Source organism: Sus scrofa, chromosome 6 (genome assembly GCF_000003025.6).
Source record: "Sus scrofa isolate TJ Tabasco breed Duroc chromosome 6, Sscrofa11.1, whole genome shotgun sequence".
NCBI lineage: Eukaryota > Metazoa > Chordata > Mammalia > Artiodactyla > Suidae > Sus > Sus scrofa.
Genome location: NC_010448.4, coordinates 138,554,381 through 138,581,708, shown reverse-complemented (window position 1 = coordinate 138,581,708; position 27,328 = coordinate 138,554,381). Strand labels below are relative to the sequence as shown.

Below are 27,328 nucleotides of genomic sequence, written 5' to 3'. Positions count from 1 at the left end.
CCTTATCAATGGCAACACCAAATCTATTGATTTTGAGCCTCTGATATGCTGTTACTTCCAGTTTATGTTGTGACTGTGTAGAGGTTTTGATGCCTCCCTACTGCACGCACAGACTTTTTATTGCCCATCTGCTTGAGGGAATTGGACAAACAAAGTGGGTAACATCTGTGCTCTCCTCGTCACTGACTACCTATTTGACTTCTGAGTACAATTTGAGGCGTTGATTCTGATTACTAAGGCTGAAAACAGTCCTCATTCTACTTGGTTAGGCAATTCTTCATGCGTTTCACTCTAGCGACAGAAAACTACCATGCCTCTTCCAACAGTTCCCATGATTGAGGGATGGGTATGACTATGGAACCTCCACACTTTTGAAGTGACCACTACTAAGCTTTCCTTGTTTGCTAAGGACCTAAACAAGTAATTCCAAATCCGAACTCTCTATTGTTTTATTTTACCATGTCCTCCTTCTTACCAGTATTTTTTTTTTTTTTTCTTTTTGGCCACACCAACAACAGCCAGAGTTCCCGGGCCAGGGAGTAAACCTGAGCCATAGCAGTGACAATGCCTGATCCTTAACCTGCTGAGCCACCAGGGAACTCCAGTATCTTTTTAACGAGTTAAAATTAATTTAATTTTTAACAATTGGAGGAATGAATGCATGTCCTTCAAAATAACTAAAGAAAGGTATTATTATAGATGTAACCTCCCAAAATTATACATTATTATAAGTGGTATCAGTTTCCTTAGGGGTAGTTTTCAACTTTCACTGGAGTTCCGCAGTGTTGGGGCTTCTTGAATAATCAGAATTGTCTCAAGTAGGGCAGAGCCAAACAAGCAAGGCTGGAGCACTCATCTGCCCATCCTTGCCCAATTTAAACCAGTCTGCCTCAACTTTCATCTGATCTGCAGTAAGGAGATATCAAATAACATCACACTGTTCCATTTAGGATATTCACAGATTTCATGTGAAGAAATGATTATGAAGCTGACAAAAAGCTGAAAACCAATGTCCTATGAGACCTGCACATTTTAGTTGACGGTAATAGAGCTTACTCTTAAAATATCATAACCCTGTTGTTATTATTATTGGAAAAGGTCCAAGAAAGAAGCTGGAGGGAACCAAGTAAAATCACATAAAGAATTGTATGAATGGGAAAGTAGATGTTATCAATCGGATTTTGGTACTGATTATTAAAACTCTATAGAAAGTATTTAGGACCAAACATTTATAGCAATTCCGAAAGAATGCAGTGTGTTCATGCATGGATGAGTGTATATAAACTCATTAGTTTTCCTGGGAGTTACAGGGAAATCTGTTAAATGACTGCCCGTAGATATGGAGACTGCACATTTGACTTGGAACAGAAAGGCACTCAGGTGGGTCCTGAATACACCTGGGCATTCCTACTACAGTGCCTTAAACCATTCACTGTCCCACTTGCTGGATGACTCTTTTATACCTCTTCTCTCTCCTAAAACTTCCAAGTCCTTCCTCCCTCAGCCTTACCTTGGCTGGTAAATTCCTGTTTGACTAGAAAACAGAAACAATCAGCAAAGAGCTTCCAGTTGGTCCCAACACATCCAACTGGTGTCTCTCTCTGCCCTATATACCATTTTATTTCTCTTACCATAGAAAAATGTTTCCCTCATCTAAGGTTAACACATCCATTTGAGCCCTAGATCCCATTCTTCTCTAGTCTACTCAAGCACTGTGCCCCAGCAGTGCTTCTCCCTCTATGTCATGTTTGATCAATGTTTTTTCTAGTCTAGGTTATCAATCTTATTTATCAGCTTTTAACTGTGTTATCATATCTCCCATCTTAAAAAATAATAAGACCCCTCAGATCCCTATATTCTCCTTCCTGGCTGCCACCCAATTTCCATCCTTTATAACAAAACTCTTTAATATGAGTTATTTATAATGTCTGGCCTTAGCTGTCATCCAATTGCTTCTTAAACCCCCTCCAATCAAGCTTGCATTCCTACCACTCCACTATAATGCCAAGATCACCAACAACCAATATATTACTAAATCATGCTCAATCTTTACTTGCTTCATCTATCCACCCATTCTACCCAGTTGATCATGCCCTTAGTCTATAAACCTTTTATTCATTTCCAGGGCATTATTTTCTCTGGGTTTTCTGTCTAATCACTGGTATTCCTTCCTAGGATTTTCCCTGGTCCCCCTTTACTTCCCTTACCTTTGAACAAAAGTGACCTGGATCTCATTCCACAGATATCTTTCTGCATTCCATTCTTAAGCAATCTCATCCCATCTTTAAATGGCGTCTGTATGCAAACCACTCTCAAATTTCCAGCCTGGACGTCGCATCAGACCCCACGTTCACAGATGCAACTGCCTACTCAACATCTCTACTTGCATAGCTCATACATGTCTCAAATTCAGTATGTCCAAAACCAAAGTCCCCTCATTCAATTCCAAAACCCACATCTTCCATAGTCTTCCCCTTCTCTGCCGGAGTCCAGCTCCAGCAGCCAGGGTGTTCCTGCAGGGATGGACGGTGTTGGCGGATGCACACAACAGTCTTTGTCCCTTCTTTCAGGGCGCTGGACTGCTCAAATTTTATTGGCATAAGTGGTTGATTATACAGACAGTTTTTTAACTACAGATTACATCATAGTGTTAAAAGTACATTGGTCAGCTTTTAGATTTTGTTTTTCAATCACATGGTACAGCATCAATACGTCATGTTTTAAAATCTTTAGCCTAACTAAATTTAGTGAGTACAATTCAAGGACAAACAGGCACAACATATCATGTGGGAAAGAGAGACCCAGCACCATCCATCTCATGGCCAGCCAATTCCCACAAGCCGAAGAAGTTACAGACACAAAAAATCTTGTCTTCAGACTAGTGTCTATCTTCAAAGTGTCCTTGGCAGAGAGACAGTGTGAGAAAATACAAATCAACTTAGCCAGCTATCACTAAAAGCTTCTAAAATCAAGGACAGAACTCACAGCTAGGTTTCTTTTGATCATGAATAATATGTGTCTAATGTCTATAAACTTTATTAAAATCCTAACTCCAAAGTTTACTGTACAACTGGTTAGTAGACAAACACTATGTTTTTAATTAAGTTGGATTTGAATAGGGAAAAGTCCTTCAGGATGAAATTCTTATTATGTTATTGTTGTAATTTTGTTAAATCACAAATTACCACAGGAAAATAAGAATGGAAAATAAGAATAGTAAGTAAATAATCAGGAAAGACTGAGGAAAACTTAATAACAAATAAAATAACAGGAAAGACTAGGTCACCCGAGAAACAATCCATGTTCTCCAGCGCAAACACGGAAATTGTTTTCCCAGAAAAGCCCCAATTCTTCCCCATCAACATTAACATGAGAGCCGTGTAACCTGAGGCCTGTCCTCGGATTGCACTGTACAGGCAGGTCTCAGCCTGCCCTCGGTGTTTCACCGTACAGGCAGGCTTCAGCCCACCCTCGGTTTTTCACCATACAGACAGGCTTCTAACCTCCCTTTGGGTTTTTTTGCCGTCAGGCAAAGTCCCTTCCTTGAGTTCCTGCATCTCCTCAGCTCCCCGCACATCTCCGTACGTGTTAACTGGACAGCTTTCCCGTTATTCAAGCCAAAAACTTTTAAATTATTTTTGACTCTGCTCTTTATCCCATTCCTGTATCCAATCCATCAATAAATCCTGTAAACTCTACCTTCAAAATACATCTAGAACCCAATCACTTGTAATTCTTTCTTCTATTCTCTCCCCTCTGGATTAAAGTTGCTTCCACCCTTCCTCCCACCCTCCCTAGTTATTTTCCCCATAGAAGCTATTGTCAGATTATGACAAGCCATTGCCCAAAACCAACCTTAGAGGCTTCCCATCTCTCTCAGAATAAAAGTCAATCTTTGCAATGACCTTAGGACTCTACAAAACTTGACCCTACTGTCTCTCTGACCTCATCTTCTATTCCTGTCCCATTCCTTACCTTTGCTCCATCCACACAAGTTTACATATACCAAGCATAAGCCTGCCTCACACCCTTTGTATGCGCTTTTCCTCTACCTATAAAACTATTTGGAAAAGGAATCTTTTTTTTTTTTTCCTGGTTTCTGCTTAAAAGACATCTTACCAGAGACGCCTTTATTTACAATCATACATAAAATAATACTGCCCTCTGACCCTTGTCCCGCCTCATTCCCTATGCCTCATCCTTTACCCTGTTTTGTGTTCATCACACTTATTAACATCTGACATACACTAATTCATTGGTGTATTATTGGTATACTGGCATGGGTTTATTGATGTGGTACCTGTTCTTTCCCTATCAGAAGAGGTTCCATGAGGACAGGTTCTTTGGTTCCCTCCCAAGTTCTATCATGGCATAGAGTCAATTCTACATGAGGACTTTCAGGAAAGAAAGAAAAAACTTTAAAAGGCCTGAGAGCAAATCTCCTGATTTCAAACAGAATATCTAATATGAAAGCTGATAAATATCCATCAAAACCGACCTTTTATCATGCATTCTATTATCCCTGAGGTTGAAATTAGGTGCATGAGAACAATCACTGGGCTATATAATAATGCAGGCACACCTTTAATATGTATAACCTATTTTCTCTAACTATATAAGCTAGTTGCTTGACACATGTTTTGGGGCTCAGCCAAAAATCAGTTACTACAAGGATTGATGGGGGAAAAAAAACCTCTCTCCTTCCTTTCAGAAACAAAACTGAAAGCATTATGAGGAAAGGAAGAGAAAGAAAAGAAACAGAATTTGAAACACCACCAGCTTTTATCCCCACTATATAATCCTTCTGGAAACCTACTTTATATCTTATACTTTTTAAAACAACACATAGGACTGTGATAAACAACTTTTACTTAAATATTTTAGGATCATCTACAATGATATCATTCTTAACAAACTGAGGTGAGAAATACATCAATAAAAGCATAAAAAGAAAAATGTACAAACTTGCCCTCTACCAAAGGACATTTGTTTCCGTACTTGTAGCAAGGAGATGATCTCTCGACACACACAAACCCAAAGTAGCCTCTTTTGCCTCCAAGTCTGGAACCTTTTCGATGCTTATATTCACAGCAGGAGCTTAACCTATTCACCTGTATCCCATTCAGGAAGAAGGTGAGACTGAAGGGAAAACCATGGTGCCTTTTGGAAATAAATTGAAAGGTCTCTGGAATTGAAAAGGGAAATACATTAGTGAAAGCAACTGACTTTGAACTAACCTGTTCTAAATCACATTTTTCTATTAGATAAGTACAATATTAAGTTCTATGTCTCCTTTTTAAATTGAGGACACTTTTTTAATCAAAAAAACATATTCTATTACTTGTTTATATAATAAATACTCCAAAGCATTATAAAATTCTTTGACTTGTAATAAAATAGTAACACCTAAAATTATATAAGTCCTTAATATGGCCAGGCACTACGTCTGATTATCTTGGGTGTTATTATTTCTCAACAACTCTATGAAGTGGAAATGTTATTATCACTAGCTTCTATAATGTGGAGATTTAGGTTTGGAGAAATTCAATTATTTATTCAAAATCATACAGTATGTGGGAGTAAGCACTTGAATCCAAACATCTCTCTAGATTCTATACCTCTATCTTGCTATGTTATCTGCTGATAAAATACATGACAAAAGACTACTGTGAGCTCAGTAATGCTTTTTTTCTTGGCTGCATTCATGGCACGTGGAAGTTCCCAGGCCAGGGATCTAACCATGCCACAGCAGCAACCCAAACCACCACAGTGAGAATGCTCGGTACTTAACCCACTGAGCCACATAGGAACTCTCAGTAATACTTTTAAATAAATTTCTATTTTTAGTTGTTACTTGAAACATCCTGAAAGATATATAAATGAGGCCAATTTATTCCATCTCCAATCTATTCTCAGCTCTGCCTGATTTGAGACCCCTTCTTGATCCCAAACCCACCCCAAAGTCCCACCAATAAATTAAGTATCCCTCTTGCAATCAACAATGTTTAATCATTCCAAGTCTCTATAATGATCTTTGAAGAGGTCTCACTGTAGAGGTCCCAAAACCCAATGCTAAGAAACTCTATTCTACAGAGTGACTCAGAAACCTGCTTCTCATTACACTTCTAATGTCACTTCTTATACAAGAAGCCTCCTTGGACAATTCCAATTCTACCAAAATTAGGCTTGACAATTTTTCCTCTCTGCTCAGGACACATTTCCTATTGTTGAACTTACTACAGTATGTTAAAATATGGCTACACTAGTGGTTCTCAAGCATTAGTGTGCATCAGAATCACCTGACAAGATTATGAGAACACAAACTGCTAGGCTTTCCCCCAGAGTTTCTGATTCCATAGGACCCAAGAACTTGCGTTTCTAATATAAAAAAGTATATAATATATATAAACTGAATCACTTCACTGTATAACAGAAATTAACACAACACTGTAAATCAACTATACTTCAATTAAAAAAAAAGAATTTTCATTGCTATCAAGCTACCATGTGAGGCTCACACTGCTAGTCCAGAGGCTACACTTTGAGAACCCTGCTCTAGGTGTTTGTACTCTTCATGTTTGTGAAATCCATGAGAGCTTAAATCTGTGCAACTTATCTTCATTTCCCCAGAACCCAGGACAATGGCCCCACTGTCCCAGATGGCCCCCAATAAATAATTAGTGAATTGTTATTTTAAATTATTCTTTCATAGTCATCTCAAAATGCTGTGTTTATACCACATTATGACCCTAAAAAAATTTAAATCAGACGCAATTTGCACTAAAAAATAAGCTTATTGCAAAGGTATTTCTACCATTTATACCTTAAGATTTGTGATGTGAAATTAAATAAACTCGGAAAGAGAAAATTGGCAAGTTAGTGTCTGGGGAAACTAAGATACAATAGATTTAAAAATCCACCTGTTTTAATGATATATAGACTTTTTTTTTTTTTTTTTGTCTTTTCTAGGGCCACACCCGCAGCATAAGGAGCTGCCCAAGCTAGGGGTCTAATCAGGGCTATAGCCACCGGCCTACGCCACAGCCACAGCCACATCAGATCTGAGCTGTGTCTGCAACCTACACCACAGCTCATGGCAATGCCGGATCCCTAACCCACTGAGCGAGGCCAGGGATCGAACCTGCAAACTCAGGGTTCCTAGTTGGATTCATTAACCACTGAGCCATGACGGGAACTCCAGATATATAGACTTTTAAGTGGTAACTAGAAAGCTACTGCCCTTATTACAGAAACTTGAGGGGGACATTCATGTAATATGATCCATTCTGCTGCAGCATCCCACCCTGAACTCCCTAAGCCCAGGAAGAGAGTAGAGCCAAAGAAAGGCTGAGAATGGGCACAGTTGATCAATTTCTTGATGTGACTACCCTTCCATTTGGTACCCACATGTCTGGAGAGCACATTTATCTACTATTCCATTTCTTCTGTCGTTTCTCAAACTTATTGAACAAGAATTGACACCTTGCTTTATTCCCTTTTTATTTATAATTTTATATTTTAAAATTTAGTGACACTTTCCAACCTTTACTTCATGATTTCTGTATGGAATAGTGAAAAGACTATAGACCGGAAATCAGAAGATTTTGGACCATGTTCCAGGTCTTCACTAATTAGCTGAGTGTGAAGTGGGTAACTGGGTGGCGCCCTCTACTCCACTTCCTCACCCACTCCCCCTACCATCTGCACTTTATAGATGAGATGTTTAACTTTGCTGCACTTCAGATTCTCATCAAATGTGTTCTCCTCCCTCAAGAAGTTAAAATTTAGCAGGAGAGACAAAAATCAATGTATCAGACTTCTAGAGTGAGGTTGCCAAATCCTTTTACTTAAAATTTTGTCTCTGAAAATGCATCAAAGACTTAAACCGAGCAGCAGTTATTCATGGCAAGGTACCGAACTTTTGGTAAGAACAATGGGAACCTGTGGCATCCTTGCCTGGGGCTGTTCCCATCACCCTCTCCAGCCACTATTTCATCAACATAGTTCTAGCAGGGAAGAGCAGGCCCTAAGTAAACAGCAGCTTCATTGGCAGCAGGGGCTGACTTGATTTGGAGCAGAAGACAAAAAGTCTTTGGTCAGTGGCATTACCAGTAATAAGTAGCAATCTTGGAGGCAAAGTAACAGGGAGGGTCAAAGGTTCTGCTACACTGAGACTGTAGTTCTAATTAGGGCAAGCAACAGGTCAGTGGACTGCCAGAAATTTAACAGGGAGATACAAGCAATGAGGCAGTCATCGACACATTGCAATAAGCTTTCTACACATCCCCAGCTAACTGGGAATGGCATGGATTGGAGTAGGCCAAACCTATTCACACATCTTTGTCCTATTGGGAGCTTGAACCTGTACAAAGAAACAAGAGAGGCTGGTAGAAGATAAAAGTTACAACAGACTTGAAAACTGCCTAAACTCTGAGTGCACTCTAGAGCCCACAGTAGTGAGTTGCATATTGCCCTCAAAAACTTCATGACCACCCAGAACCTCAGAATCTGAACTTATTTTGAAACAGAGTTTTTGTAGATATAATCAGGAAAGGATCAATATGAGAGTATCCCAGATTTTTTGTCTAAATCCAATGACTGATGTCCTTATAAAAAGGGAAAGGACACACACAGATACACAAAGAATGACATGGGAGGACAGAAGCATAGTTGAAGTGATGGAGTACATGCTGTGAAACATCTAAGATTGCTGAGAATCACCAGAAGTTGAAAGAGGCAAAGGAAAATTCTTCTAGAGCTTTCAGAGGGAGCATGGCTCTGCTACGACCTTGATTTTAGACTTCTTGACCTCCAGAACTGTGAGACAATAAATTTCTGTGGTTTTAAGCCACAAAATTTGGAGACATTTATTATATCTGCCCCAGGAAACTAAAAACCTACAAACAAATTCACCATCAGAAGCTGGGTGTGATACTGGCTCAAAGTATTTGAACACAACTTCTAACAAATCACTGGATGATCACTAAATTATGAAAACACAGAGACACTCCTAAGAGATAAGCCTAAAAAATAAAAATGGAACTAAAAAATAATCTGAGCAAAGACATCCTCGGCTGATACTAAGGAGAGAAGGCATTTCACAGATCTGTTCTAGATAAGTTACCTAAAAAAACCCCACAAAAACAGCAAGAATAACCTGCCAGAGGGAAAAGTCAGAATCCAGAATGCATAGTTGCTCTAATACATGATTTAAAATGTTCAGTTTTCAACAACAACAACAAAAATCAAAAGACATGAAGAAGCAGGAGAGAGTGTGACCCATTCTCAGAAAGAAAATGCCATCAAACCCCACCCCTAGGAAGCTGCTCAAGAGAAATGACAACTGATGTCAACATGAAAACTTGTCTTTGTACTCATTACAGCATGATGTACAGTAGTCCCACAATGGAAATAATACAAATGTCCATCAACTGGGGTGGATGAGTAAAATCTGGTATATCCATGTAATGGAATATATTCCAGTGACATGAGAAGAGAGCAACTATTGAGAGATGCTACAAATGGATGACTTTTTTTTTTTTTACAGCTGCACCTGTAGCATATGGAAGTTCACATGCTAGGGGTCGAATTGGAACTGCCCATGCCAGCCTATGTCACAGCCACAGCAACACCAGATCCGAGCTACATCTGTGACCGTAGCTTGTTGTAACACCGGATCCTTAACCCACTGAGAGAGGCCAGGGATAAAACCTGCATCCTCATGTTCTTAACCTCCTGAGCCACAACGGGAACTCCACAAATGTTTAAAACCCTGTGCTAAGTGAAAAAAAGACACAAAACACCACTTACTGTATGATTTCATTTATAAGAATGTTCAGAAAAGGCAAATCTATGGATACTGAAAGCAGATCAATGTTCACCTGGAGCTGGCTAAGATAGGGAGGGTTAGTTGTCAACAGGTAGGCACGAAGGAACTTTTTGAAGTGAAGATGCTATAAAACTGTGATAATAGGTGCACAGTCCTATAAAATTCCTAAAAATCAGTGAACTGTACACTTACAAATGGATGGAATGTAAGTAACACCTCAATAAGGTTATTTAAAAAAAACTTAAAAAATGTCAATATATGATAACAAGTAAAAAGCGGTTCACATTAGTCACAGGACAATGAAGTGCTTCAGTTTTCCATGTAGACTAAGAGCCAAGAGAAAAGGATAAAAACAGAGGTCAGCTGAGAAAGCTGAACAGCCTTCTTCTGAATCTTAAAAGATGGGTAAGATTTGAATTTAAAATACTCTTTTGAATTTAAAATCTTTTGTCCTATCGCAGACAAAGGAAACTGCACAGGAAAGACAGCATAACTGCGTGGGGCTGGGGGGAGGTAAGGGAGACAGTGAATGCACAAATAGCTACAACCAGATCAGGTTATGGCAACACAAGAAAATGGAACAGAAAAGGAAGGGATTATAACAGAGCCAGAAAAAAAGTTACTTTGTTCCTTGTATCCACATGAACCCAAGAGGCCAAGGTTTGCCTTGTTTGTAAGGTAAACAAAAACGTCTGTGAAAAACTGTACTCTTTACAAGTAGCCAAAATATTCAGTAATATAATAACAATCAATCTGTGGCCTGATGGCTAAAATCAAATTGCAAGACATCATGAATTACTCTGATAATAAAAGATGCACTTGCCATGTTTCTAAATAATTAATTGTATTGTTATTCTCATCCAAAAGCAAGAGAAATTAATGAATGCCACATTTTTAATGAGTTTACTGCTCCAGGCATAACGTTAAACGCCCTTTTTTAAAAACAGAAATCTTCTGAAAACCTATTCACATTTCACTGAATCATGCAGTGCTTTGATTTGTAAAAAGGGCAGATTCTTTTCAGTCTAGCTAAATTGCTAAGACTGCTGAACCACAAGTCAACTCTGAGCCACCCAACTTTTCAATTTTGAACAATTACTTTTCTGGCAATCAAGGGCAAGCTGAGACAAAATTATTGTGTGGACAGGATTCAATTATTTAGGTCCCCATTCCATCCTGTTATTCAAGACTGTCCAATGATATAACAAAAAGTCAGTCCTGGGATCAATATGCATGCAAAATAACACTTAGCCAGTACCACTCTCCCATAACCTTTGGTTTTGCAATCTTATCACAGAATGTATATCATCTCTGAGATAGTCATGCAGCTAAGCCTTGTTCTTTCTTCATTTTATGTACCGCATTTTCCAACAGTCAAATAGCCATTACATGTGATAATGAATTCTGTTGAATAAAGTGTGATCTAAGACTCAGGAAAAGTTTCATTATGTTAACTCCAAATTTTAGACTATAGCTAATTTCAGCAATTCTTTGAAAATAATAATTTAAAGTGATACATTAAAAAAAAAGGGTATCTAGTCACTATCATCAGGGGTTTCTTATCCCTCAAATTATGAAAATACAGGGAACTCTCTGCTACTGAGAATAGCTAACTGGGGCTGGATAGTACTAAACGACGGTCCTTTACCTATTCAAGAGGTTGGGATCTGCTCCTGACCCTGCCCAGAGCTGGACATGTGACCTTGGGAAGCCACTGTACCTCTGGATTCTTCTCACTTTCCTCATTTACAAAATGGAAGGAACAAGGAGTTCCCGTTGTGGCGCAGTGGTTAACGAATCCGACTAGGAACCATGAGGTTGCGGGTTGGATCCCTGGCCTCGTTCAGTGGGTTAAGGATCTGGCATTGCTGTGAGCTGTAGTGTAGGTTGCAGACGTGGCACAGATCCCGCGTTGCTGTGGCTCTGGTGTAGGCCAGTGGCTATAGCTCTGATTCGACCCCTAGCCTGGGAACCTCCATATGCCGCAGGAGCGGCCCAAAGAAATAGCAAAAAGACAAAAAACAAAAACAAAAACGAAACAAACAAACAAAGTGGACGGAATGAGCTTCAAATGCCAGGTCAAAATGAAACAAAGTAAATCATCTTTCAGCCAAGCATATAAAATGGGAAAAAAAATAGTTGAGCATTCTCCTTTAAACGTTATATATTTTTTTATAAAGAAAAATGTTTTTTTATTATAATTCATTATAATATGTAACATTTTACTTTCAGTTAAAACCAACATTCAAGTGTTTATCCTTTCTTGTGTTGGAAGATTTTAAATGTTTTATCCCTGGAATTTCCTGGTGGCCTAGGAGTTAAGGGATTTGGCAGTCACACTGCTGTGATGTGGGTCAATCCCTGACCCCAGAACTTCTGCATGCTGTGGGTGTGGCCAATAAATAAATAAATACTTTATCCTTAAATATATGCAATTCTCTTGAAGTACATGAATTTTAAAAAATTAAATAGTCACTGTTTTTGATTGATGAGGGAAATCAAAAAAGTCAAAAGTAACAACTCCGTCTTTGCCCCCACCTCCTCCCTTAACCTCTAAGTCCCTATCAAGATTATCTAAATATGAATAGCTTTTAATTAGTAAAAACACTATTACTTTCGAGACAAAGTGTTTTAAGCAAGGCAATTGCAAATATAATCCTGTAACAAGTCTTTCTTTGAACTGCTGTTCCATAGAACTAAATATTGACAAAAACCTACTTCGATACAATTATGTGAAACCTTACATTGATATAAAAGTTATCTTATGCTAACAAACATGGATTTATCATCAAATGAAAGTGAAAATGTACTAAAAAAACATTTAGCCAAACCTTGTACCACATTATTTAGGTGTGATTCACCCTGAAGTTTATTGGGTTTGTGACTTTTATCTCGACATACTTCTAAAGAACAAATTGCCAATCTGGTATTTCCCTCTTAGAATAATGTATGATATAATTCACCATGGCAAGCCAAATAGTTAACTTGCAATTTGGGGGACAGTTTATTCGTGCAACATTTTAACAGTCATATATCTCCATCTCAAAATTAATCTGTTACTGGGTTAAATCACTCCAAATTCTTTCTTCCACAATCTGCAAGAGTAATTGCTGCTTCAATTTCAATCATGGAGCAGTAAATCTGGATTTACTCTTAGGCAGCTGGCTTATAAGTCCCTGGATATGCATAATTTCATAGAGTGATTGAAATCATTTTGACATTACATCAACAATAGCTTATCTATAGCATCAATTGCAAGTAATTAAAAAATTCACATTTCATGTATACCTTTTTCAAGTAGTTTGCCTTTGTAGACACACAGGTTTTCCCCACCACAGTGCTGTTGATAAACTTTTATTTCATCCCGGAAATCTGAGTGATCATGAGCTAGGTGCACATTTTTCCCCAGATAGATCATTGTAATAGCTGCATTACTTTGCAGTGGTGTTTTATGAATCCTTCTTGAGTCCTAGGATCAACAAAAAAGGGGGCTTATGAACTAATTACCTTCTAATCAGAGTGCGATGACGTAATACTAAAAATAGAAAAGGCTACTTGTATGTACCTAGCAACAAAACCTTTCAAAACCATCAAGCCTGTTGCAAAATAAATCCCTTTAACAATTAGAACATATGTACACATTTTGGTTTTGTATTTTTAATGTGATGCTGGGGATGTGGACCAAGTTTGTCACTTTTTATTTTAGGTATGTGTCTGTGTTTTACACACAACAAAAATATCAATGATGCGAAGAGGACACTATTCTTGGCTCTTAGCTGGTTCTCACATAAAATTCAAAGTAAATTAATGAAATTTTATTTTATTTTATTTTATTTATTTATTTATTTTTTGTCTTTTTGCCATTTCTTGGGCTGCTCCGGCGGCATATGGGAGGTTCCCGGGCTAGGGGTCTAATCGGAGCTGTAACCACCAGTCTACGCCAGAGCCACAGCAACACGGGATCCGAGCCGTGTCTGCGACCTACACCACAGCTCACGGCAATGCCGGATTGTTAACCCACTGAGCAAGGCCAGGGACCGAACCTGCAACCTCATGGTTCCTAGTCGGATTCGTTAACCACTGCGCCACAACGGGAAGTCCCTGAAATTTAATTTTAAATTTAATTTCATAATTTCATTCTAACCTGAATAGACATTAACTGTGATTTAGCCATTGTTTTTGCAATCGAGCGTTTACCTTTATATTTGAGCCCTGACAACATATCCTTCCCTGAGCTTATTCTATGTGAAAGGGAGAGGCACACATTTGAGTCCTTCTGTGGTTACTTACCCTGAGGACCAGGAACAATGTATATTGTAGACCCGAGATTATCCAGTTTCACAGGAGGCATTCAGTTCAATGACAAACCAATGTTACTAATATTACTTTTAATATCAAACCATGTACTGAACCAAAAAATACCACCTCATAAACGTATCTGATAATCTGTGTCATTGGCCAATCTAAATTCTTTGTAAGATAAAGAATTCATTTTAAATTCTTACAGGTCAGAGACAAAATCCCCAAAGACTGGCTTCTTAGTTTATAGTCTAAGTATTTTCTTAGTTGTGAATGAGCATAGCGTTTGCCTAACCTCTAAGAAGAAGACAAGGAAAGAGAAGCAAGAAAAGGAAGAAAATGTGGAGAAAGAGGAATGGCTCCTCGAGAGGTTTTAGGAGGTTCTGGTAAGAACGCTGTAGGCAGGCTTCAAGAACTATGCAGATGCCAGGCATTACTTTTCATCTATTTCACTTTTCTAAAAGTCAATTTTTAGCTAAATGAAAAATGTGAGAACAACAACTTTCAGTGAATCTAAGGCAAGTATTTGAGTTTCATTTCACTGAATTACAGATGCCTTAGAAGCACACATTTTATTAAGAACGACAAAGCAGCAAAAAAAAATTTTCCGAAGGAACTACTAAAATAGTTCCATCTCCAAACCCATTCCCTTCCACCTCAGAGGATTTTTTTTTTCCTCCTTCAATTCTCTTTCTCTGAAGCCAAAAGCAGAGGACGTGAATGTGATGAAATGAAATTCTGCAAACAGTCTGAAAAGTGGAAATGAGTAGGAAAGTCTGAGATTTAAAATTTGAGCAAATTGTCTTGCCTGTGGACAAACAGGCTCCTATATAGAAAAATAATCAAGAGAAATATTTTAGGGAGTTCCCATCATGGCGCAGTGGTTAACGAATCTGACTAGGAACCATGAGATTGTGGGTTCAATCCTTGGCCTTGCTCAGTGGGTTAAGGATCCGGCATTGCCGTGAGCTGTGGTGTAGGTCGCAGATGTGGCTTTGATCCTGTGTTGCTGTGGCTGTAGCATAGGCCCGTGGCTCCAGCTCTGATTCGACCCCTAGCCTGGGAACCTCCATATGCCGCGGAAGCGGCCCAAGAAATGGCAAAAAGACAAAAAAAAAAAAAAAAAAAAGAAATATTTCAGGAACATCAGGAGACATGAAGGTAAATCAGCACACTGGATCATTCTTTGCAGATCAGAAACATCTCCCTGAGTCACAGCTGAAAGCAAGGGGATGATGGCAGGCCTGGCTCCTGGCTGCAAAGCCATCCTCTTGCCCGAGCACTGTAGGGTTATGACATGCATGTGTGCAGCCCAAAGCACAATCACTGGCCTAAGGTTAATTAAGGGCCAAGCTCCCACTAGGGCATTTCATGATATGATGGATTAAATAAGAGCATCCCATTTTGTTAGGCAATACTTTCTTAAGCGGCATGGATTCAGAGGTAGCCTTGTGAGCTTCTGGGAGCTCAGCACTATATAAATACAAGGTAAGAGTGAGATTTGAGTGGAGGAAAGGCTTCCTCATATGTACAAAGTGAAAAACTGGATGGAGGAATATTTAAAAATAAAGGAAAGGACAGCTCTTCACCCTTTTGATTTATCTTATTGATATTTTTTTCTGCTAATGTATATTTCTGATAGCAACATCTCTTTTCTCTTGGGTCTGATTGCTTCATTCCTTTTTAAAATATTCCCCAATTATTGCCACCAAGTGACCTTTTCTGGGTTCTAATAGAAGGCCCCAGTGACAGCTCATGATTAAATACATGCACTAAGAAAGGAGCAATTGTTTCTTTCAGTTGACTAAATTGCCTCTATATTTACCATCTTCCAAGGTTATAAGGATCCCAGACTGATGAATCTTTAACAAGGTTTCATGGCCCTTTCTGCTGTCCTCAAGCAAGTATCAAAACCTGCCATGAAAAGTCAGTTGCATTTCAAGAACAGGAGCCAGTCTCATGGCCCTGAACAAGTAAAGGTTAGTTCACTTGCTTGCTTGACCAGCTGCTTATGACTTTCCTCCTCATTTCTTTTCAGATTTCCCAGGCAAGCACAATTCAAACTGACAAATAAATAGCAAGCCTATTGAGTGGTTAACCAGTCAACCATTATATATTTGTAATATTTAGCATTCAGTTGATACATTAAATTTTCACTGGCATCTCTTTATCCCTGCCTAGGTCTGTGTGGGAGGTGAATTTAAGAGATCATATAGATGTCAAAGAGAATTTTTTTTTTCCTCTCTTTAGGGCTGCACCTGCAACAAATGGAAGTCTCTGGGCTAGGGGTTGAATTGGAGCTCAAGCTGCCAGCCTGTGCCACAGCCATGGCAATGCCAGATCCTTAAACACTGAGTAAGGCCAGGGATCGAACCCACATCCCCACAGACACTACTTAGCCAAGCCTTGACAAGCTCTGGACAATCATAAAGTCTTACCTGGACCCCTGTAATAAACTCCTAGGTAGTATGCTATTTTAAAAAAGAAAGAGCATAAGTTTGAACAGTTCTAGGAAAGCTGGGGATATATGGTCACCCTACTAATTGGTCCCCATAGTTTTAGCCTGATGTCCTTCAAAATCGCCCTTCTCCTGGATGTCAAAATAATTGACTGTCACTAGATCATGTGACTCCCCTGCTTAAAGTCCTCTAAGGAGTCCCCATGTCCATGGGATAAGGTCCAACACTTCTCAGACAGTAAAATAATGTCTTGTACTCTCTAACTCCTGCTATCTTTCAATAATTTCTTGTGTTACATCTAAAGGTCCAGCAACTGAACTAACTGTAGTGGCCTAAACATGACCAACATGCTTTTAATCTCAAGGCCTATATGACTGCATGTCACATGGCATTGAAACTACTTCCCTGCATTCCTCTCTCTCAGTGGATAAGGACAGTATCTTTCTGATCTTTCTGCCCCTGTGTCTTGCCAGTGTTGACACCTAAGAAGGGCCTAATAAATGTTGATCTGACTGGACACAGCCATGGAACCATCAGGGATTCCACATTCTGTCCTTTGCAGAGACAAAAGCTAAGTAGGTGGACCCACCCTGAATCTGAAGCTTCCTACATTTATAGGAACTCAGTAGCTACCAAACAAGAAAACCGATTCATGATCTGTTAAATACCACTTTTGTGAATTAAGCTTGATAAAAGATTGACAAGGAGTTCCCGTCGTGGCACAGTGGTTAACGAATCCGACTGGGAACCATGAGGTTGCGGGTTCAGTCCCTGCCCTTGCTCAGTGGGTTAAGGATCCAGCGTTGCCGTGAGCTGTGGTGTAGGTTGCAGACGCGACTCGGATCCCGCGTTGCTGTGGCTCTGGCGTAGGCCGGTGGCTACAGCTCCAATTAGACCCCTAGCCTGGGAATCTCCACATGCCGCGGAAGCGGCCCAAGAAATAGCAAAAAGACGAAAAAAAAAAAAAGATTGACAAAAACCCTGGCCATAGAGAGTGTCAATCATACTCATGTTGAGTATGATTCAGGTCTTACGGAGAGGTAGTTCTGACACAATCCAGAGGAAGAGCACTGCAGTGTTCACACCCCAATGGTCCAGGAAGCTGCCAGTGGTAACAGAAACCCATCCTCCTTACTCTGCTCATTTGACGCTGATCTCCCTCTTCTCTCTCGCTGGTTTTAACTTGTGCTCTCCTTCTTTGCACCCTCTTTCACTTTACTCTTGCCTGGTTTTCTTGCTACTGTGTAACCTATATCCCATGCTAATTCCTGACATGCCCCCAAACACCTTGATCTTCTAGAGGTATCTGAGCTCCAGATCTTGAGGATGCTGAGTTGACACAGGAGCCTTTCCTTCCTCACCTCCCTCAACAGAATGAATTCGTTGATTCTGTTAAGAGCTAGAAATTTATCCAGCTGGATTGTGCTTTTGGTGAAAAGGCTCTCAAGCCAGACTCTCTTAGTACCGTGGTCTTCCCTGACACTCAGAAGTGTTTTTTCAGTTCTTCTTTTCTTCTAGGCTCTGGTTTCACAATGCCAACTGCAAAGGTATTTTGACTGTTGAATTGACTTCTTATACTGCTTTTGAAGTCCTTTTTAGATATGTCATTATCAAACTGTAGCGCGAATTTTAAGCAAAAAATACTGTTTAAAAGAAAATGTTTGTCTAAAATAAATCAAGCCTATCATGAAATATGTTGCATTACCATATATTAAAATCATGCTGATGTCTTCCTTTTTAATTCTCAAATCTTAGTCTACTGGTGAGAAGAAAAAACAAAAGTAAAAATTACCAAGATAATGCACTGACTAGAAAGAAAAATCTTCTAAATATTTCTTTTGGAGAAAAAAAATACCATATGATTTCACTTATATCTGGAATCTAACATACGGCACAAATGAACCTTTCCATAGAAAAGAAAATCATGGACATGGGGAAAAAACTTGCAGTTGCCAAGAGGGAGGGGGAGTGGGGGAGGGACTGGGAATTTAGGGTTAATGGATGCATAGCACTGGGAAATGTATCTGGTCACTTATGATGGAGCATGATAATGTAAGAAAAAAATAAGGTATATATGTATGTGTGACTGGGTCACCCTGCTGTACAGTAGAAAACTGACAGAACTCTATAAACCAGCTATAATGGAAAAAAATCATTAAATATTTCTTTTAAAAAGTCAAACAAAAGAAGGGTGCAATTTCTCCCACGAAGCCAATATTTGTTAGGCTTTATTTGTTGTTGGAGAAAAGGATCTACCTCTGAAAGGGATAACTGATATGCATAATATTTACCTAAGCTAAAAAGTATAACAAAAAGTTAAATTTTTTGCATGGATAACAAAATAATTCCCACTTATAACACAGTACTAATAAACATTATTAGTACTAATGCCTGCCCTAATAAGCTTCATAATCTGGAAGCAGAAGTAAGAAATAAAAGTCCATAAGTATGTATTCTAAGCAGAATATATTAAGGGACATAAGAAAGGTCCTAATGTCCTTTTGAAGGGATGAAGAGATGAATCCTATTACTATGTATAGAAATGTAGTGTAGAGCATAAAGCCTTTAGGGGAGCACGGAAAGGTGGGTATGAAAACACATTCTTCTTATCTCTCAGGTACCCACAGGCAATTTGTAGAAAAAGAATTTCTGGCAGAAAGTAATTTTTAAAAAGCATAGACCTGAGATGGGGAAGTAGTGGACCAACTGGCTGAAGGTGTAGGAGGTAGTCGATTTGGCTTGGAGAGGAGCAGAGAGAAAGCTGGAAAGGGGCCAAACCCTGAAAGCCCTTGAATGCTAGCTTGTCCTTTAATTCTGATGTTTTTACATCTGGGTCCTTATTGACCCTAGGACACTCCCTCCCTCTGGGCTAACTGGTTTCCAGAGATAGTAAATGACTTGCCTGGGAGACCGTTTATCATGTGCAAACTAACCTACTGAGAGTCTGTATCCACCTTCCTCCAACCTCTAATACTCTGCGCCAACATTCCCCAGACCAACGACCAGGCACCAGACAATTCAGGACAGCCCAACACCAGAGCCTGCTAAAATCATTCATACCATCCATTCCTAAGCCTGCTTACTCTGCCTCACCCATTCCTTCTTCAGAAACCACAAGAGAGGTACTTTCTCACCTTTTTTCCCACCCCATACTGGACAACCCTGGTACTTCCCTGGGTGTCCCTGCATGGTCTGGTGTGATGGTTAATTTATTTATCAACTTAGCTGAGCCATAGGGCCCAGATATATGGTTGAACAATATTCTGGATGGCATCCTCTCTAAAATACATAGACATGTCCCTTCCGCTTGAGAACTGTAAGTGACAAATTGTCTTTTCAAAGGCAGTTGTCTCCTGATCTATAGGTCTCAACATACCTGAATGATAATAAAACTGACATTTCCAAACAGTCAGCCAGAAGAATAACTCGCTTTCATTAGGAAAGGGGAAGCTAGTGAAAGGTTTCAAGCAGGGGAGAAACAAGTTGGGAGCTATTCTGCAGTTTAACATCATTACATAGAATCTATTACTGCTGAGATGAGCTTAACTCTGATTACTCTCTTCCTCCCCTCTGCCTTTAACCCTCTGCTCCCCTATTCAATCTTCTAACTTCCTACTCATCTTTCAGGCACCTGTAACTTCATAGAGATTATCTAGAGTCTAAGAGGTATATATAGGGGACCTCGAACAGATATGGGGAAAGCCACAGACTAGTTCATGCCTGGAGAAGCCATTTGCCTTCTCTTTCACAAAAACATAGAAAAAACTAAACTTCGTTTTATTCTTTTAATTGATAGGCATAATGGTTAAGTAGGTTCTTATTTGAAAGTCTGTATTTTCACATCTATAAACACTACTCTAGGACCATCCACATTTTCAGTGGGCTGCTATGTGGAGGAGGTGACCCGAAGTCCTGAGCGAAAACACAAAAATCTGCAGATGGGTGAGGTACACCTCAGAGCACAATCTAACTAGTCTCATAGATTCTATAAAAGCTTTATAAAGCTCTTCAGTGTTTCTTACTGCTGTTTTTTCTTTTTAGGACCATACCTGTGGCATATGCAAGTTCCTGGGGTAGGGGTTGAATCGGAGCTGCAGTTACAGGCCTACACCACAGCTACGGCAACACCAGATCTAAGTCACATCTGCAAAACTATGCTGCAGCTTGTGGCAACACCAGATCTGTAACCCACTGAGCAGAGTTAGGGATTGAACCCACATTCTCATGGATACTAGGCAGATTCCTAACCCACAAGCTACAATGGGAACTCCTCTGTAGGTGTTAGATCTCCACATTATAAAGCAACAGGGCACGGAGCAATGTGCTGAGCTGTGAGATCTACACTCTGTCATTTGGCTTCATGGATCTTGGCCCAAAGACACAGACCACAGAAGCCAGGGCCCCTGTTCTATACACTCACAGAGGAACAGGTGGCGGGCCACCAACAGGCCATATTTCTTTGCCCCTTTCTTTCTCTTACCTCTTTCTTTTAAAAGCATTTGAAAGATGCTTTGGGATGGTAATCATGAAATGAAAGAATGAATTTAATGTAGAAATCAGTCATGAGAGCCTCTCCTTAAATGAAACCTCTCTACAGAAAAATTAATATAAATCTAAATACTAAAGTAAAGTGCATGATGTACCACACTGTGCCAATTTTATTCTGAATGCTAGGACCTAGGAGCTAGTGACAGATCCAAGAAACATCTAGAAAGCTATGGAAGCCATGTGGAAAATGACCATGTTTTGAATAGAAAGACAAGTGTCAAGGTCTAAGCCTATGGTGATGGCTAAGTGTAGGGGTGAAGATGAAAGAGACACAAAGGAGCAAGAGAAGAATTAAAGGTGAGAGCAAAGAACCATGAAAGTAAAGTGCTATGGAGGCAAGAGAAGGAAGTTTCAAGGAAGAGGCAAAAAATAGCATAAAATGTTACTATAAAAAAAATTACCATGATATTACAACTAAGATGGTAGAAGCAAGTCTACATATGCCACTAAAAAAAAAAAGATGTCATCAGGAGTTCCCTGGTGGCTCAGAAGACTAAGGATCCAGTGCTGTCATTGCTGTGGCTTGGGTTCAATCTGTGGCCCAGGAACTTCTGCATGCCATGGGCATGGTCAAAAAATAAAAATTAAAAAAAAGTGTTATTAGAACCAAGCTCATTATTAAAGGAACAGAGGTTTTCAGATTGAAATAAATGCAAAGCACCCATATGCTACAAAACACATTGAAAGCCTAAAGTTTTAAAGACACTGAAAGACCAAAAGTAGAAAGAATATATATATATTATTCCTATAATTCATATATATGTTATTATTCCTATATAATATCTAAAGAAAATAAGAATTGCTATTAGAGGAGTTCCCATCGTGGCACAGTGGTTAACAAATCCGACTAGGAACCATGAGGTTTTGGGTTCGATCCCTGCCCTTGCTCAGTGGGTTGATGATCTGGCGTTGCCGTGAGCTGTGATGTAGGTTGCAGACGCGGCTCGGATCCCGCATTGGTGTGGCTCTGGCGTAGGCTAGCGGCTACAGCTCCGATTAGACTCCTAGCCTGGGAACCTCCATATGCTGCGGGAGCAGCCCTAGAAAAGGCAAAAAGACAAAAAAAAAAAAAAAAAAAAAATTGCTATTAGACAAAACAGATGTTAAGGCCAAAAGTAATAAGCAATAAAAAGGATCACTGTTTTAATAATAAGGACCCACTTCATCAGTAAGATAAAGTATCCTAAATTTGACAGCATTTAACCAGGTATTCTCAACATTTACAATGAAGAACTTGACATAATTACAAGGAGAAATTGATAAATCCACAACTATAGAGAATGAATTATCACTAGAACTCAGGGATAGAGACCAAGCAGATTAAAAAAGAATGCTAAGGATGAAAAATATGAACAATACAACTGGACATTTCTTATCTATTGGACATTTATAGAACTCTGCTCCCAACAGTTAGAGAATCATATTCTTTACAAAAACTGAACATATATTGGCCCTCAAAGCAAGTCTCCACACGTATTAAAGAACCAAAATCATACAGAATAGGAATAAGCTGCTTTTTAAAAATAACCTTCAGGAACTCCCTTTGGCCTAGCAGGATAAGGATCTGGCATTATCACTGCTATGGCATGAGTTCAATCCCTGGCCTGGGAACTTCCACATGCCAGGTGTGGAAAAAAAAAAAAAAGATGGCAAAAAAAGTAACATTCATTGAACATAAGAGGTCTAGGATCTAAAATACATCAGGAAAAGAAAAATGTCAATAGAATGTAAGACAAAACTAAAGAAATCTCCCAGCAAGCAGAACAAAAAGGCAAAAAAGTAGAAAATAAGAGAGAAAAGCTAAGAATATTAATGCATCAGTGTAGTAGTTCCAACATCTCAAAATAGGGATTCTAAAGAGAGTTTGAAAAAAATAAGACCAAGTCAGACTGCAGACTTGTGAACTTAAGAGCCAGACATGCCAAGGTCTGTCAGAGCCAGGACTCCTAATGACACCTGCTGGGTTTCTAACCCGAATGCAGATGCCCAGGGGGAGCCAGCTCAGATGCTTATCTGCACATTGCCTGTTATGACCAAGGATGGAGAATCTGCTGCTCTCTCCTCTGTGCCCTGCTACAGAAGCCCATTCACCTGACCACATTCCTGCTGGATGTCCAGTGTCTGGCTCACATGAAGACATCATTAGAAATTCCCATTGTGGCTCATCGGAAATGAACCCAACTAGTATCCATGAGGATGCCAGTTTGATCCCTGGACCCGACCAGTGGTTTAAGGATACGGTGTTGCCCTGAGCTGTGGTGTAGGTCGCAGACACAGTTTGGATCTGGTGTTGCTGTGGTTGTGGCAAAGGCCGGCAGCTGTAGCTCCAATTCAACCCCTATCCTGGGAATTTCCACATGCCATGGGTGTGGCCCTAAAAAGCAAAACAAAAAACATCATTAGATGATGCCCTGACTCTGGTGAGCCCCATTTTCCTAGGACACACTCATGACATGACCTCTCCCACTTCCCCACAGGGGGCTCTTAAAATTGTCAAGGAACCAAACCCAGAGACTTTACTCAGTATATTTTCTCCCAAAAATACTATCCTTTCATTATAATGCTAGGTTTGAGCTCATTTCTGAAGTTTTATGCAAATAAGTAACAGAACTCCAAAGGAAACCAGAGACTCAGTTAACAAAGGTAGCAGTATAGTGGTTGCTCTGAGAAGGAGTGGACGATATGACAGGGCAGGAATAGGGGGCTCATCATATGACAAAAGCGTCCTGCTTTGTTGAACAGTAATGGTGTATACATACTGTTTACGTGTTGTTTAACTGATTTAAATTTTTTTAAAAGTATGACCAGGTGGAGTTTATCCCAGTAATATATATTTAACATCAGAAAATCAAATGCTGCCATCAAATAAGAATGATGAGGAAGTCACTGTTTTTGCAAGTAGAGGATAGTCATAGCCTTCAAGAGAGCCTGTTTGTTGGCCTGGTAGAGACCAATGCCAGCATGCAAAGAATTCAAAGTCAGGTAGTAGATTGGTAGATGCTATCACTATCACTGCTCCAAATATTCACTGCCCCTCTCTATGAGAGGGTGATGTTTCTACCTTCATTGCTGCCACACCCATGGCATACGGAAGTTCCCAGGATAGGAGTCAAATCAGAGCTGCAGTCGCAGGCCTACACCACAGCCATGACAACACCAGATCTGAGCCATGTCTGCGACCTACACCACCGCTCCAGCAACACTGGATCTTTTACTCACTGAGCAAGGCCAGGGATTGAACCTACGTCCTCATGGATACTAGTTGGGTTTGTAACCCACTGAGCCACAATGGGAACTCCTCATGTGTCACTCCTGAATGCAATCTTAAAAGCATTCCAGTGCTTTGCTGTCCACAAAGCCAATATAACTGAGACAGGGATACTCATCCAGTCTGGGTGCCAGAATTACAGGTGACCCGCAACAGACAAAAATGAGCAAAAGAACTAAACCTTTATTGTAAACTCACTTGCCTGGGCTTGTTAGCTTAAGCTACAGTAAACTACTCTCCAGAGAACTGTGTAGTAAGAAAGGAGAAAACAGAAGTCTCTGGCTGCAGACTGTGAGGAAAGGACTTAGTTACTTTCTATAAGACCTGGGTATGTTGAGAGATAGAGATGAATATTAGAGGAAGGAATAAAAATCCAAACAGGAGGAGAAGGACAGAGAGGAGAAGGTAAGGTGTCATGGCAGTGGAAAAGGATAAGATCAAGGAACAAGGTAGGGGGTGGGCCTCAGAGCTGAGGATACACCACTCAGTCAGAGACCATAGCAAAGAAACAGAACTGGTGAAAGGTGAATTGAAAGGAGGAAAGGAAGATAGTCTCCATTTTTGGAGAAGGTTATTGGTGAGGAAAGTTACTGGTGAGTTAGCGAGCTGCTGGGAGGGAGATGCAGACAAGGGGTAAATAAAGCATTCGAATGAGGCTAGTATTGAAGAGCCACATGCGATATTGACACTTCACTCCCTGATTCTTCATCAGTGAAGTGTTGCCCAGCCATCTCGTTAATAATCACAAAAATTACATAGGATTGCTATTTACTGGATACTTCTACCATAAAAATTAAGAGATCTTTGCCTTCATACTAGCCTGTATCTTTCTAAAGTGTAACTGGCCTTAGGACTATTTTCTTTATCAGTATTTTGAGGAATGAATACAATAAACTACATTTTCAAGAACATTGAAAGGGAATCTTTTCTAGATATTATAAAGTAACTTGCCAAAAATCATTAAAAATGAGCTTTAACAATTATTTTATATGGTAAATTAGGGTTTTTAATATATTTAAGTCTCTGAATTTTCCCAAATTAAATGTTTAAAATACTTGCCGACAACATGAGATTGAATGGGCACATTAAAGGAAGTAAATGATTTGGAAATGGGTACAGTATAAACTAAATTTGAGTACAAGATTTACTTGATTTTTTAAAATCAATTACACTAAATTACTCAACTGAACTACTCAAATATTTGGTTTCAGATTCATTCCAGCTTATAATTACTACATTTATAAAATTATTAGATTTCTTTATGCAAGGCATTTTGCATTCAATTTCCCTAGGTTCTTTTACTGCATATCTAGAACTCAAATAGTACAATGTATATCAGTGCTAAAATAATAAAGGAAAGCTTGATTCCATAATCACCCTAGTAAAGAGAGGTTCCAAGCCATTTGGAGCAGTGGTTGGACGAAATCTTCTCTTTCTCCATGTTTCAGGTCTATTTTCCCTTGTGATTTTTCCACTGGGGGGAGGAGGTGAAGGAGGAATAGGCACCATGTAGTGGTTAATGGTCGGAAATTGATATCGATTCATTGCCTGGGGATTGTCCATGGAGTTCCTGAACTTCATCACTGCCTTCTTGCCCTGTAATCACATTTCATGACATGAGAACCAGTGAAGTGGAAGAGGTGACCCAACATAACCCCAGATTAAAGACAAGACTATGACTGACACTGCATGTAAACACGACTGATAGCAATAGGCAAATTCTTCAATCTGTTGGAAAATGGCATTTTGTAGTATCCATAGCAAATTAAGTTTTCATGAATTTTTAACCATAAGTATATTTTAAAACCAAACATAGAGTGATGGCATTTTTATAGTACTTTTGAGATTTTCCTACAACAATCCATTAAATCAATGGGGACCCAATACAATTAAGCAATTTAAAATCAAAAAGTTTGAAGTGTTGTACGTTGAGGCAGGATTGGATAGTTGTACTTTATTTATATTGATTTCACCCACCCAGATGTTATAATATTCCTTGATAATATGGTTTCAGGGAAATAAAAACCCAGACTCTGACCCAAAGACTCTATTCAGCTTATTTTCTCCTAGAAATTCAACTTGTAGGAATAAATCTCACCCAGATAACTACACAGGAACACTTATGTAAATGTGTACACACACACACACACCACACACACACACACACACGCAAGTGTACATGTATGCCTAAAAAATTTAATTGATCCATCAAGTCCATCAATAGGAAGATATTTAAAATTTGCTTTGTTCTTATAATACATTCTTTCCAGACTTTATAAAGAATAGTCTGGATCTATTCATACTGAATCGTAACATAAAAATGTCCATGCAGTGTTATTGTGCATTTCTTTTAAATAATTTATATTTGGATTTTGATAAATCAGAGATGATGAAGACTTTGAACAGAGGGTTGCCTTCGGGATTTGGATTATTAAAAATTATTATTTTCCATTTTATATATCTTTGTATTATTTGCACGTTTAGTCAACATGTACTATTACCCTAATGACTAAAATAACCAAAGATAGGATCAAAAACTATGTTAAATTTTTCAGGTATATGTGAGTCTGAATTTTCACCAATTGGTAATTTTTATATATCTGAGGTAGTTTTCTGAACTTTAAGGTATCTTTACTCATTTTTATCCATTTTAAACCAATTTACTTGGTATTGTTTGAAGTCCATTTTCATCCAATTTATTCTTTATTTTGAGATGCTTAAATTGTGATGTTATTTTTAAGAAAGGGAAGTCATTCTCCAAACATTTCTCATTGCTAAAAAAACAAAAGCAGGTTAAGCAAAGCATCTGTAGTCCATATTTTGATTGAAAACAACATTTATGTGAAGAGAAAGGGATTTAAATAGATATTTACCAAGGGGCTTAGAATTGTTAGAATGCTTGACACTGCAGGTATTATTTATGTT

At 39.1% G+C, this 27,328-nt stretch overlaps 1 protein-coding gene across 1 annotated transcript in view; it reads right to left on the bottom strand.

The window, feature by feature from the left end:
- The window catches only part of ERICH3 (glutamate rich 3), a 112,152-nt gene that overhangs the window by 34,259 nt on the left and 50,565 nt on the right, over positions 1–27,328 (bottom strand). The window contains 3 exon segments of the mRNA XM_021097617.1: positions 4,999–5,185; positions 13,118–13,298; positions 25,781–25,999. Of these exon segments, the coding sequence (XP_020953276.1) occupies positions 4,999–5,185; positions 13,118–13,298; positions 25,781–25,999 (587 nt within the window).